The sequence below is a fragment of the Microtus ochrogaster genome, unplaced genomic scaffold (genome assembly GCF_000317375.1).
Source record: "Microtus ochrogaster isolate Prairie Vole_2 unplaced genomic scaffold, MicOch1.0 UNK61, whole genome shotgun sequence".
Lineage (NCBI taxonomy): Eukaryota > Metazoa > Chordata > Mammalia > Rodentia > Cricetidae > Microtus > Microtus ochrogaster.
In genome coordinates this window covers 108,218-120,685 of record NW_004949159.1, presented here as the reverse complement: position 1 = coordinate 120,685, position 12,468 = coordinate 108,218, and the positions used below count along the sequence as shown (strand labels likewise).

General features: G+C 45.9%; 1 protein-coding gene across 1 annotated transcript in view; it reads right to left on the bottom strand.

Annotated features, from left to right (window-relative positions):
- Sh3rf1 (SH3 domain containing ring finger 1) overlaps positions 1-12,468 on the bottom strand; it is a gene marked incomplete at its 5' end in the record, with an annotated part of 69,653 nt that overhangs the window by 16,420 nt on the left and 40,765 nt on the right. The window contains 4 exons of the mRNA XM_026777376.1: positions 4,655-5,013; positions 6,241-6,500; positions 10,240-10,410; positions 11,512-11,696. Coding sequence (XP_026633177.1) covers positions 4,655-5,013; positions 6,241-6,500; positions 10,240-10,410; positions 11,512-11,696 — 975 coding nt within the window. The remainder of the gene's footprint in view (positions 1-4,654; positions 5,014-6,240; positions 6,501-10,239; positions 10,411-11,511; positions 11,697-12,468) is intronic.

Below are 12,468 nucleotides of genomic sequence, written 5' to 3'. Positions count from 1 at the left end.
CCCCCGCCACCCCATCCCACAGCTCCCTGCTGAACTTTGTACAAGCAGGCATTCTGAAGACCAGGTCTGGATCCCAGCACTCAGCAAGAGCAGAGACGGTAGATGTGGCCATTTATAGATCCCTAAGAAAGTTCCATAACAAAGAACGCAGACGAGTTTGTTTTTGACAGCAAAACAGGCCTGGAAAGAATGGAAATCATCCGAACAGAGAAAACAGCCAGGAAAGAGAACAGAGGAGAAGACGAGAGGGACAGGATCTTCTATGTGAGGGTTACAGGAAAGGCCTTCAAACCTAAGTGTGGGTCAGGAAGCCTGAGGTCTCTCTGAGGGACACAATCGCAAGGATCTAGGGGCTTGAAGACTCCGAGGGACTAAGTGGTGGCTCAGTTGGTGAGAGTTCTTGCTGTGTGGACAGGGGGACCTAAGTTAGAAGCCTCAACACACAGGCTGGGAATGGCTGTGCATCGTCTCAGCATTGAAGGCTGAAGACAGCTGAAACCCAAGAAATAATAGTTACAAATAGAATCAGGAATTTATCCTCAAATAAAGTAAAAAATAAATCAAAGCTGGCCAGGGTTTTGGCCCCAGGATAAAATACGACATCTTGTTTCCTTGTGATTTTGGGGACAGAGGACTCACAGATAAATAACCAGTCAAAGGAATGGCCCCAGTTAAGGGAGTGCAAGTAGACCCAGAAGTACACATGAATGCGATTCACATGGCGGGGCATCGGTGGCAGCCCACTGATAACCTAGGTCCAGAGAGCTATACCCTCTCCAGGGCAGCAGGCATGCTAAGCCATCATTTAGGACACCTCCCACACTGCCCTGGTGTTTGGTGTTGACACAGAGTGACAAGGAAGAGATGAACAGAGGGCAGACGCCACACTACAAATACTCAGAGTTCTGCCCAAGCCTCAACCCAAACTTCCATCTCCATCTCCCATTCTGACCCTTGACTCCCCTATAGATCAACCCACCAGAAAGCAATTGCAACTGGGGGTGGGGAACGACTTTTAAGAAGAAACCAGACAGGAGGAGAGGCAGAAATTTGGAGAACTAAGAAAAAAGTGTTCTCCAGAGAAGCTTGTGATAAAGTTAAAAAGAACCAATTTTAAAAGTTTAAAGAAAACACATGCATAGCCTGAAGATCAAAAGGGAGACGGCTGGAAGAGGAACATGAAATTCTACAATTGCAAATTATCCTGAGATGAAAATGGAGACCTCTAAGAGGTCCTGGTGTGAGCCCCCAAGGTGTGGCATAATGGGCTCAAAATCTCTTAAAGGCCACGTACAAAAAAAAAAAGGCCAGCCACAAAGAGCATAGCGTGGCCCATAGCAATGCAAGGAGGCTCGAACTCCGAATGAATTTAAACTTTTCGAAATCCTAAGGAAAAACAAAAACTTAAAGGCTATGTTAAGGTTACACTTGCAACAAAGGAACACAAGCCTCCGGTCTGGGGTGAACAGTGGCTCTTAGCTAGGAGGAAGAGAAGGAAGGGTAACGTGCACGCCGGAAGAGAAGCACCAGCCTTCCTTGTGCTTGAGGAATGGAAGAGATCCGAATAGGTTCATGTCCACACACAGAGAAAATTAACTGCTGAGATAGGAACTAATTCGGGTGATTCTGGAATCAGGGTCAGTTCAAAAGGGAAAGATGGCTATGTTTGGCTCCAATTTTCAAAAAGAAGATGAGGCGTTACCATAAGTTTTTTGTTTGTTTGTTTTGGGGGGCAGGGGGAGTCTCTGTGGTTGCCAGATGACACCAGGGAAATTGGTTTCCCCTCTTGGGGTTCTTAGTTTCATTAATAAAGGGATTTAAGAAGTGGCTTAACAGATGCCCGAAGACAACTATATTAGAGATTAAAAGAAAACTAGGCAGATGGAATCAGGGAGCTGCAGCAGCACCCGGATGAGAGAAGGGGAAAAGCCAGACCTCTGAGACAGCGGACTTGTAAGTCAGACATAGTGGACCCATAGCTACAAGACAAGGAGAAACACTTTTGAGAAAGGGTAAGGACGTCTGAAGAATCAGAGAGAGCATGCATGGAAAGAGAGGGAAGGAAGGAAGGAAGGAAGGGAGGGAGGGAGGGAGGGAGGGAGGGAGAAGTACCTTTGAGAGTCAGAAAGGGTGACAAGACCCAGCCTAACCCCCTAGCAACCTCACTGCAGACTGTAGGGACTGCCCTGAGGGCAGGGATTCTAGGAAGGAAGAGTCCAGCATCTCACTAAAGGAACGATTATTCCATCTAACTCTTTATCATGACTTAAGAGAGCCTGCCTTCCTAGCAGAGGTCCTTCCTTTCTGGGCTTGGCCCCTTGACCCACCCAGCTAGAGACTTAAGGCTCCAAACAGGCTAAATAGTCTATTTCTTGACCAGCAGGTTTTTCTAATGGGCCTTGATGGCTGCTCTAAGGCAAGTTGCAGACCATCTGGGCGATTCTTGGATGGCATTAAAGGAAAGGTTTACAAGCGCTGACAGGCAGAAATGAGACTCTAAGGAGGAGACCCTTCCGGAAGAGTTTACTACCAATAAACAACAGCAGACATGATGGGGCAACAGTTGGATCTCAGAGGGGCACCTGATGACATCTCTCGCGATATGACACAGTGGGCCAAGTGTGGCCGCAGTCCTGAGCAGCCATGATTGTGTAAGTGATGCTAATCATGGAATTACGGAATTAATGCCACCAGAAGCGTCAACAGTGAATCTGGAGCAGGTTTAAGAAGGGAAAGTTGAAATCTATTTCAAGAGGAATACATAAGAACCTAAGAGAGTACAGTTTCAATTCTGGAAAACACTTCAGGGCACTGGGTAAGACAGTGATTTCTAAGGGTCTTAAGATGAAGGAAGGGCATGGGAGACAGACGTATGCTTGATGAGCTTCCGCTAAGCTAAGAATTGACTGCAGTGGGCAAGAAAATCATCTGGAGATGGGCACTTGGAATCACTGGTATGTCCCAGAAGAGAGAGGTTGATGACCATTTTTCACTGATGGGCAGTCAAAGGGATGACAATGTCGTACTCGAGTGACCACTGAAATGAATTCCTGCAAACTTTGGGGGAAAAGAAAAACCAGATCCTGAAATCCAGATGTTGCAGGAAGACCTCCCATGTCGACAAAGAGAGGGAGAACCTGCTTCCGGGTCTCTGTTTCTTGGCCTTCTACCTCCTGAAACCTCCTGCGCCCCATGGTGTGAGTTATAGTTACAATGCCATTCCACCTGTCTCCATCTCAAGTGCCCTGACCCACCTGTCCCCTTACAAGAACATTCCTGTATTGAACATTGGATCTACCCAAAAGTGCACATTTATTTCCATCTGCAAAGTCCCTTTTGCTAGTAAGGAAACAGTCAGAGTGGATCCTGGGACCAGGAAGAGGACATCTTCAAGGGCCATTATGAGGTCCACGGCAGGTACTTGTCAACGAATTCTATTAACAGGCCTAAGTGCCTCCGTCCTCAGTGACTGAATTCATTGTGCCCAAGTTGGAATTATTAAAACGCTTCTTTGAAAATCCCAAGTTGGACACATCAGTTTGGGCGCAAGTCTAGCATGGTTAATTACAAACACTGAGCAGATACCGATCTTTTCTAAAGTTCATGTTAATAGTTAATTAAATATTAACTTGTCAGCAGGCTATAAAGTTTATTTCCTTATAAAGTTCTATTTACAGGCTCTTCGAGCCGCTTAAGTAGAGCGATGTACATTACCACTGAGCCAGGTGGCCCAGAGCCCTGCTCCAGAGCTTTATGGGAAACGCAAGGAATTCTGAGCGAGAAGGCAAAGCTGAGGCACAACCATCTGGACTTGATCCACGACTAAGGATGAAGCACTATCAATTTTATTCTTTTACTTCAACTCCCTGTCTCCCACAACAACAGGGGAATCTTTCAAAACAGTTTCCCATTGTATTTATTTGAAGCCATGTTCCAAAGGAGAGATTACTTCCACATTTCCCCCTATCTCACAAGGAACCCTGCTGACTTATGGTTAAAAGTACTATAGCTACAATACATTTGCAAATAACTTTAAAAATGTTTAAATTTATTTTTAGTTGTGTGTGCGTACTTGTGCACAGAAGTGCAATGCCGAGAGAGGCCAGAGTATCAGATCCCCACAACGGGCAGCTGCCAACTGCCTGCTGGGATCATTGGGAACTGAACTTGGGTCCTATGTAAGTGTAGCCATGCTCTTCCGCTGCAAACTGCTGCGCCACCTCTCCGGGTCTGCAAATAATAGTTTCAATGAACAGTTTCCAACCTCTCATCGATTAAAACACTTTTAAATAAGGAGTTGTCAACAGGCAAGAACACGGAACGTGAAAATCTGAGGACAACAGAATGACGGGAGAGTGAGCCGAAGAGAAAAAATTCCTCCTCGAGGCAGCAGGCTGCAAGCTGAGACTGACTAACTCCTGCTCACTGTGGTCTCCCTAGTACCCAACAGGTTGCCTGGCAACTTGAGGGTATTGAAATGTTGAGAAGGACAAGGTCTATCTATAAGGTTGGGGTAGTAGCCGGGTTTCCACACTGCTGTATTCTTGGCACATGAACTTGCCCATGGAAAGTCGTGACGTACTGTGGAACAAAGGATCCGGCCATTGGCGAGAAACTGTGCGACCTAACAGAACAGAGAAAGAGGGACTCTCACCTTACTGTCCTTGTCTGGTTTCACAGCTGAACTGTTCCCGCACGCTGCTGCAACACTGTCGGGAGACATGGGGAGTCCAGGGAGGACGGTCACTGTCCGACCACTCGGCTCGGTCTCCAAAGCGGCAGCGGTCATGTTTGGGGAGGCTAGAGAGGCGCCTGCAGCGCAGGCCAGGGAAGCATTGGTTCGATTGATGCCGATAGCAGCAACATGGGCAGCAGGACCCGCCATGGGAGGCAGGGGTTGAGAGGCCAGGGAATGATGGGGCAGGCCCACCGATGCAGGACCGAGGCAGGCGGCATTCTGGACCTGGATGGGTGTCACTGCTGCTGTGGGGCGCTCCTGGTTATGTGCTGCAACTGATGGGAGACAGAAGGGGACACAGGAAAGGTCAATGGCCGAATAAGCACTGCTAACCAAAGCGTGAGTCATTTCACTGTGTCGGACGGTAATAAGAGGCAGCTACGGCCATTTATTGCCATAAAGAGCGGATATGAAATAGCTTAGCACACTTAGGTCTTAGCTGGATCCCTAGATAATACTTTCCTTCCAGGTGAGCGGTTGAGACTGTTGAGGACTTAGGAGATACGTCATCACCACCCCTGAGGCCCTTCAGTTATGAACAATCATTCTCAGCAGCGTGAGACACCGAGCCAGTTTCCGATGGCTCTCCATGGCAACAAACTAAACTGCGCATTCTCCCCCCTCTCTTTTTATTTACTAGCCATTCTTCTGTATGTCCTTTCTGAAGGAATTCACGTGTACTTAGTTTACTCCACTATTGTGACCTAAGACTCTTGGGAGTTTTTCTATGCTACGGAACTGAGAATGGCACTCGGATGCCCATCGAGTCGAAAATAGACTTGTGACTAAGTTCATCAGAAATAACCAGCACATGGCTTAGCAGAAAATCACACAGCAGTCACATGGCTGGGAACCGTGAGATTGGAGACAAAAGTCATGTTTCAGGGGCCGCATGATTTGCATTCTTAGAGTCCGCCTACTTCTTCTTAGAATTTAGATTTATCCATTTTGAACTAATGTGCAGGGTGTGCTTAGCCCAAGCAAACAGTTACAAAAATGCCTGGTATGGTTTAGACGTAAGATGCCCCTTGAAAGGTCTCCTGTGTTGAAGGCTTGGTCAGAAGCTGATGGTATTGAGAGATGGCTCGCTTATAAGGCGCTAGCCTCATCAATGGGCCACTCGGAGGTGGGCTAGATTAGAATAAGTATGTCCGTCACTGAGGCTTATTTGGAAAGGTATATTTGCCCTGGTCCTTTCCTGCCAACACAAAGGTGGCCTCCCTGTCCCACCAAACCCTCTCGCATTGTGTTCTGCTTCAGCATGGATCTTTAGTGATAGGGTCTGGCAGCCACTGAAACATTCCCTACTCTTCGGTTATTTCTGCCCTGGGTATCTGTCACAGTGACAAAGATGTGCTGGTGACAAGGTTTGTTAGTTTCTGTTGCTCAATGGCAGCAATGATTTTAAATTCCTACCTTTTTTTCAACACCTGTCATATCAAGTGACCTGTGTCTTCAGCTAAGACCCCTCCTCTTGCTGTCCAGCCCCATTTCCCTCTTACCTGTCCTCACAGCATTGCGAGCCTGGTTGACTGTCATCTGTCCCGTCATGTGGAGCAGGACCTTCGCCTGAGGACTCGTCTGGATGTGAGCTGCTGACACCACAGCTGTGGGGACAATGCTGGGATTCCCAGCCACACCGTTGCCTTGGAGCTTCTGGGGAGGCCCTCCTGCAGTAGAAGGACTGACCATAGTCACCCCCCGACTGGCCTGGCCCGCAGTAGACATAGGGACTTTAGCTTGGGAGGCATTTGTCACTGCCCTGCCAAGATAGAAGCAGATGGAAAACGGTCCATCAGCAAAGTGGGAGGCAGAGAACAAGGCAGGAAAAATGAGTCAGCGCTCTAACGTCTAACGTCAGAACATTTCAAAAAATGAATGAAATTATTTTTACAAGGTTTTAAGAACAGCATATTCAAGGAAATGACAGTCCCGAGAGGGAGAATGGTCTTAGAATTACTCTGAATCACCAAACTACATGTCATACTCTGCCTAAGAATACAGTGACCAGGGTCAGCTTCTTACTTGGTGGCCACTCAGCTCCACTGAATTTTAAAGCCCTGAATTTTCCTGCTTCCTCTTGAGCCAAGACCCACCATTTGCATCAAGCTGTTCTTGCTTTGACTTTCTCAACTTGCCTCTAACATAGACACAAGTGTCCGTGTACACACTGATGTACACATACACACACACCACACTAAACATACCACACACTACACACACAGACACACATACATACATACACACGCACACTGCTGTACACATACACACACAACACACATACAAATACACTGAGGTACACACACACCATATACACAGACACACATACACACACACATATACTGATGCACACATACACACATAACATACACTTACACTGCTGTACACATACACACACCACACACACCACACACACTACACACACCACACACAGACACACACACATACACACATACACTGTTGTATACATACACACACAACACACACCATATACACCACACACACAAAAACACTGAGGTATACACACACTACACACACATACACACACACGCATATACTGATGTACACATATACACACACCGCACACTAAACACACCACACACATACATACACACATACACTGGTGCACACACACACAAAACACATATACTACATACACCACACACACATACACTGATGTGTATACACACATACACTACACACACACACACACACACCACTATACACATAATTGGAATGGCCCTTATGGATTTTTTCTGTTATGTATCTCAAATCTCAAGTTCAAGATCCAATTATTTCAAGAAGCAACGTCTAAAGTTCAAGTTCTTTCCTGTAGATGGGAAATGTCTGTGTCTCTGTGTATAGTGTATGTGTGTAGATCAGTGCATGTGTGTGTATGGTGTGTGTGTGTATGTGTGATGTGTATGTATGTACATCAGTGCATACATGAGCACTTGTGTTTCTGTCCCAACATCATGTGCTGCTGTTGGTTTTGGTTCTGGTTTGTTTGTTTAAATCCACAGAATCCACTTGGTGTTCCCATCATAAGCATGGTGCAGGACCATCTCCAGAAGCACGGACAGTTTCTCAGGGGCCACATCCCTGAAAAACACTGGTCCTCCCTCTCCTGGCAGCCATCAATTGCCAATAGTGCCTCAGGTAGGGCTGGGAGTCGTGAGCCCCTAGCCCTGCCCATCCATGCTGGGGTTTGTGCCAGCCTGATCTCTGTGCACAGTCACAGAGCTACCATTCGTCCATGAAGGAAAAGCCCTGCCTGGTGCACACCCCCTGCTCTGCTGCAGATACCCACTTCCCACAGAAGACGCTTCGGCATCCAGGCCAGGGCACAAGGCTTCCCTCCCATCCACTGATAATCTTCTCAGCAACAGCAATATAGTCAGTTCTAAATATTACCTATTAGTTGAGTTTAACCAAGTGTGGAGAAGGTTTGTATAATGTATATTTCCAAATAGTCTCAACTCATTTAAATGGCAATTCTGGGTATAGCGACTTTATAATTAATCTACAATTAATACTTCATTATCAAGATTATCCTTCCACAGTGGTGAGTTACAGAGCATCTGCCATCAGCAAGTCTTTCTCCGGAGTTAAATGTGCACAGGCTTTTAACAACTTGTGTTTGAATCTTGTAAAAGTGTGACCTTTTGTTAATTTCCTTCTTTACTAATTGAGTATTGTATTCTCTATGTAGAAGCACATATACAAATACATATGAACATAAATATTTGCACCAGGAAGGTTTTGGTTGCCATTTTCTGGATGTGTAAGATCCCGAATGTATTATTTTAACATGCACAGAAAAGAAGATGTATATTGATTCAAAATTTGCAAGGCAAATTCAAGCTAGCATTCTGTCACCATCTGCAACAATGGTGATTTTCATTTGATTAGGCTGCTGGCCAGCCTATAAATCAAACCCAACAGCTGACAAACATGTCAGTTCATTAAGCCATTTGTTTAAAATCAGGAGGTTGGAGGCATGATTTAACACAGTTAGACCTCAATTGCTTATTAAGAGTCAGTGCTCAAAATCTGGGCCAGTGCTAATTTCATTACAGGTCATCTCTTTCAACTTTCAAGGCTACTTTCCTCAATGGCCAGAAGGCACACCACTTTTTTTTTTTTTTTAAAAAAAGGAGAGTTGTGCAAACATGTATGTGTGTGTGTGTGTGTGTGTGTGTGTGTGTGTGTTTGTGTGCATGTGCACTCTACACATTAGGGTTTCTGAGACTGAGTGACATCTTGGGTCTCACTATTCCTTTCTGAGGGCATCTTGGTTAGCTCTGAATATCAAGTCAATACAGCCTTCAGGCATCTGAGAGGAGAAGCCTCAGGCGAGGAAATGCCTAGACCAGCTGGCCTGTGGACGTGTGCGTGGAGAGTTATCCTTTCTTACCAGAGGCCCAGACCACTGTGGGCAGACTGTTCTCCTGGGCGTGTGATGCTGAACTGGATGAAAAGATAGCTAATCCAGCAGCATCCACCATGGTGCCTGCCCGACTTCTATGGCTGTGACGTTAGCTCCCTGGTTGGTGTAAAGCTGTGTGGAGCAGCAATCAGGCCTGCCTTCAAGTTCCTACCTGGCCCTTCCTCAAGGATAAACTAGAATCTGAAGCTGTGAGCAAAAATATAAACATTTCCCCACTAACTTACTTTTGGTCAGAGCACTTTATCTCAACAACGGAAGGGATAGCAGGAGCTATCCCGCATAGGGATTCAGCAGTCTCCCTTACCTCCGTCCACTAAATGCCATCAGTATCCTGTATCATCAGTTGCAAGATTCAAAAATATGCCCAGGTATTGACAAATAACTCTGGAGGAGCAAAACTATCTTAATTTAAAGTCCACTTATGTCATATTTAAGGAATTTTTGTTTTCTGCTGCATTACAAAGAGTAATTGCCAGAAATCAAAAGTAATTAATAAGTTAACGAAATAAAGGCAGACCTAGCCAGTGTGGGTTTGAGCACTTCTTTACCATGTGATCTCAGGAGAGTTATTTAATCTCCCTGTGCCTCAATTTCCCCATTTATGATTAAAAACAATTACATTAGTGAATTAAAGACCTAGAGATCAATAATGTAATGTTTAGAAGTCTACCTATCTGGTATATAGAGCAGACAAGGTACGCATTAATAATTTAGCTTTTGTTCATTTAAAATACTATGCCTTTTATTTCTTTAGTAGAAAAACACTGAAAATGGAACTGTTGAGTCTTTTCACATATAAATTAAAGCAAAGAGATTACACCCCAGCACATTTATTGGTAGAAACCTATAATTTCAACACATATCCACATGAAAAGTGAGCTAAGAATCTTGGTGTTAGAAGGAATTTTAGCAGCTATGGATATGGATTTTTACAAACTTTGGCTAGGTAACAGGTAATTATGTGAGCAGGGTTCTGGAAAGGCTGAAAGCCTGGGGAGGAACAAAGAGGCTCTATCTGGAAGTCAGAAAAACCATGGAGCCAACGTCATACCTTGTGACTGGAGCCACATAGTTGCCAGGGAAAACACCTATCTTGCTGGTGTGCATCGATGTCCCTTTGAACCAGCCATCCTGGCAACGCTCAAATACCAGAAACATCTCCCCTTTTCTCAATTCAAGCTCGTCTTCTTTCCGGGGAGTGTAGGGGTATATAGCAACATACCTAGAATGAGGGGAAAAAAAAATCTCAGGCTGACAGACAAACCCTAAGATCTCCAAACCCTCGCTTGGTATAAGTTTTGAGTATCTTACACAGAAGTAGACAGGAAGTAAAATCTTGACCTGCAAGTGGCGCTGGGAAGTCTCTATGGAAAGAGGTTTGCTGTCTGCACGTTAACCACAGGCAGAGGCCTTCCTGATTGAGAGCGCTCCTCCTGGCGCGGCAATGATTAGCTCACCAAATGGTGCACATGTGCTCTGACAGAATTAGTGCGCTTTCCAAGAGTCCTACCTTAGTGTTGTGGATTAGGGGCTCGGTGGGGAAACGGAGCTCTTTAAATGGCACTTGTTAGACTTGGGAACCAGCTCCAGATGAGGACATACGGCAGAAAATCCCACGGGGAAACACAGTATGCGCCTTCTCCGCGCGCTGAACCCAGAGGCTTAGGCGCACCTGCGTTTCTGAGCTCAGCCATGAAGCTGATTGTATCATACAAAGCTAAAGGAACAGAAAGTCTAGGTCGTAGAGAGCGTAAAACAGCTGCCCAGAGCAAGGTGCCTGTCCACACAGAGAAGCCAGGCAGGCGAGTGACCGACTCTCCAGGTGCAGATTCACAGAAAGCAGAAGCCTTTCGTCCTCAGCAAACCACACAGGGCAATTGGACCTTTCTGGATGCTCTTTGCTGGGGATTTACAGCCTTCTAATTGCTCTCTGCAAGGAGACCTGATGCGTGTGCGATGCCTTCCTGCTCCTTAAGATCCTGCTGCAAGGAATGAAAATGAAGACTAAAAGGTCACCCAGGAGCTACACAGGAAAAAGAGCCGTTCTCTATGCAGACAACCTACAAAGAAGGGAAACAGAAATCTACCTAAACCATGTCTCAGCAGGACAGCCAGCTACCACGCTCATGTGAGGCTCCTTTTATCTAAGTGTCTTCCTAATTATATGCATGACCAGGTGGAAGTTTCCAGAATACAAACCACTTGGTGAGCTCTAAGCCCGCCACCAGCTCATCTCAGACACGACACGTGTTTCTTGGTCTGTGTTGTTTGGGCTCTGTTTGACACAGATGCTTACACAGTAATAAAAGACAACCTCACTTACACACTGGGGCGAGTCTGAGGCCGTAAATGGGCAATCTGGTCAGTGGATCCTGCCACAGGCCTGGCTCCCATTCCAGCAGCAGCAGCAGCAGCAGCAGCAACGGTGGCGGCAGAGGCGCCTGATGGTGTGGATGGAAGGACCGTGGCAGCCAGGAGAGGGGGTGGGGGAAGAGGAGGATTCATAGTCTAAGAAAGAAAAAAAAGGATGGGGAGGAGGACACAAATCATATTTATGTATCTCTTCCATGGAAGGTATAAGGGAAAAAGAGTCAAAACCCCACAGAACGAAATCCACATAAAACAGCACCCGTTCACTAAAGGACTGGGTCAAAGTTTAAGATCCCTAACACACTGAAAGAACAGAACTGGGGCTGGAGAGATGGCTCTGCGGATGAGCGCAGGGGCTGCTCTTCTAGAGGACCCAGGTTTGATTCCCAGCACCCACAAGGCAGCTCACAACCAGCCGTTACTCGAGATCCAAGAGATCCATCACCTTTTTCTGGCCCCTGCCGGCCCCAAGCACACATGCCGTGCGCAGACATATATGCAGGCAAAACATTCATATACATCAAATAAATAAGAATTAAAATTTTTCTTTTTTCTTTTTTCTTTTTTTTTTGGTTTTTGAGACAGGGTTTCTCCGTAGCTTTTGGTTCCTGTCCTGGAACTAGCTCTTGTAGACCAGGCTGGCCTCGAACAGTGCAGATTTGGACAAGAATTGAAATACCTTTCAAGGGAGCTGCTATAATGTGTTGTTGGCCAAAATTAATTTTATGATGGGTTTTGTAACCTGAAACTTAAATACAGCACACAATGATTTGGCTGCACTATATTAAGCCATTGTTCCGGCAGCCGGTTCTTTTGAAGCCTGATCTCCCCGGAGTGCAAACAATGGCCAGCCACAATCACAAGGCTATTGTTGCTACCTTTGCTTTTCCTTTGCTTTACTTTGCCAGTT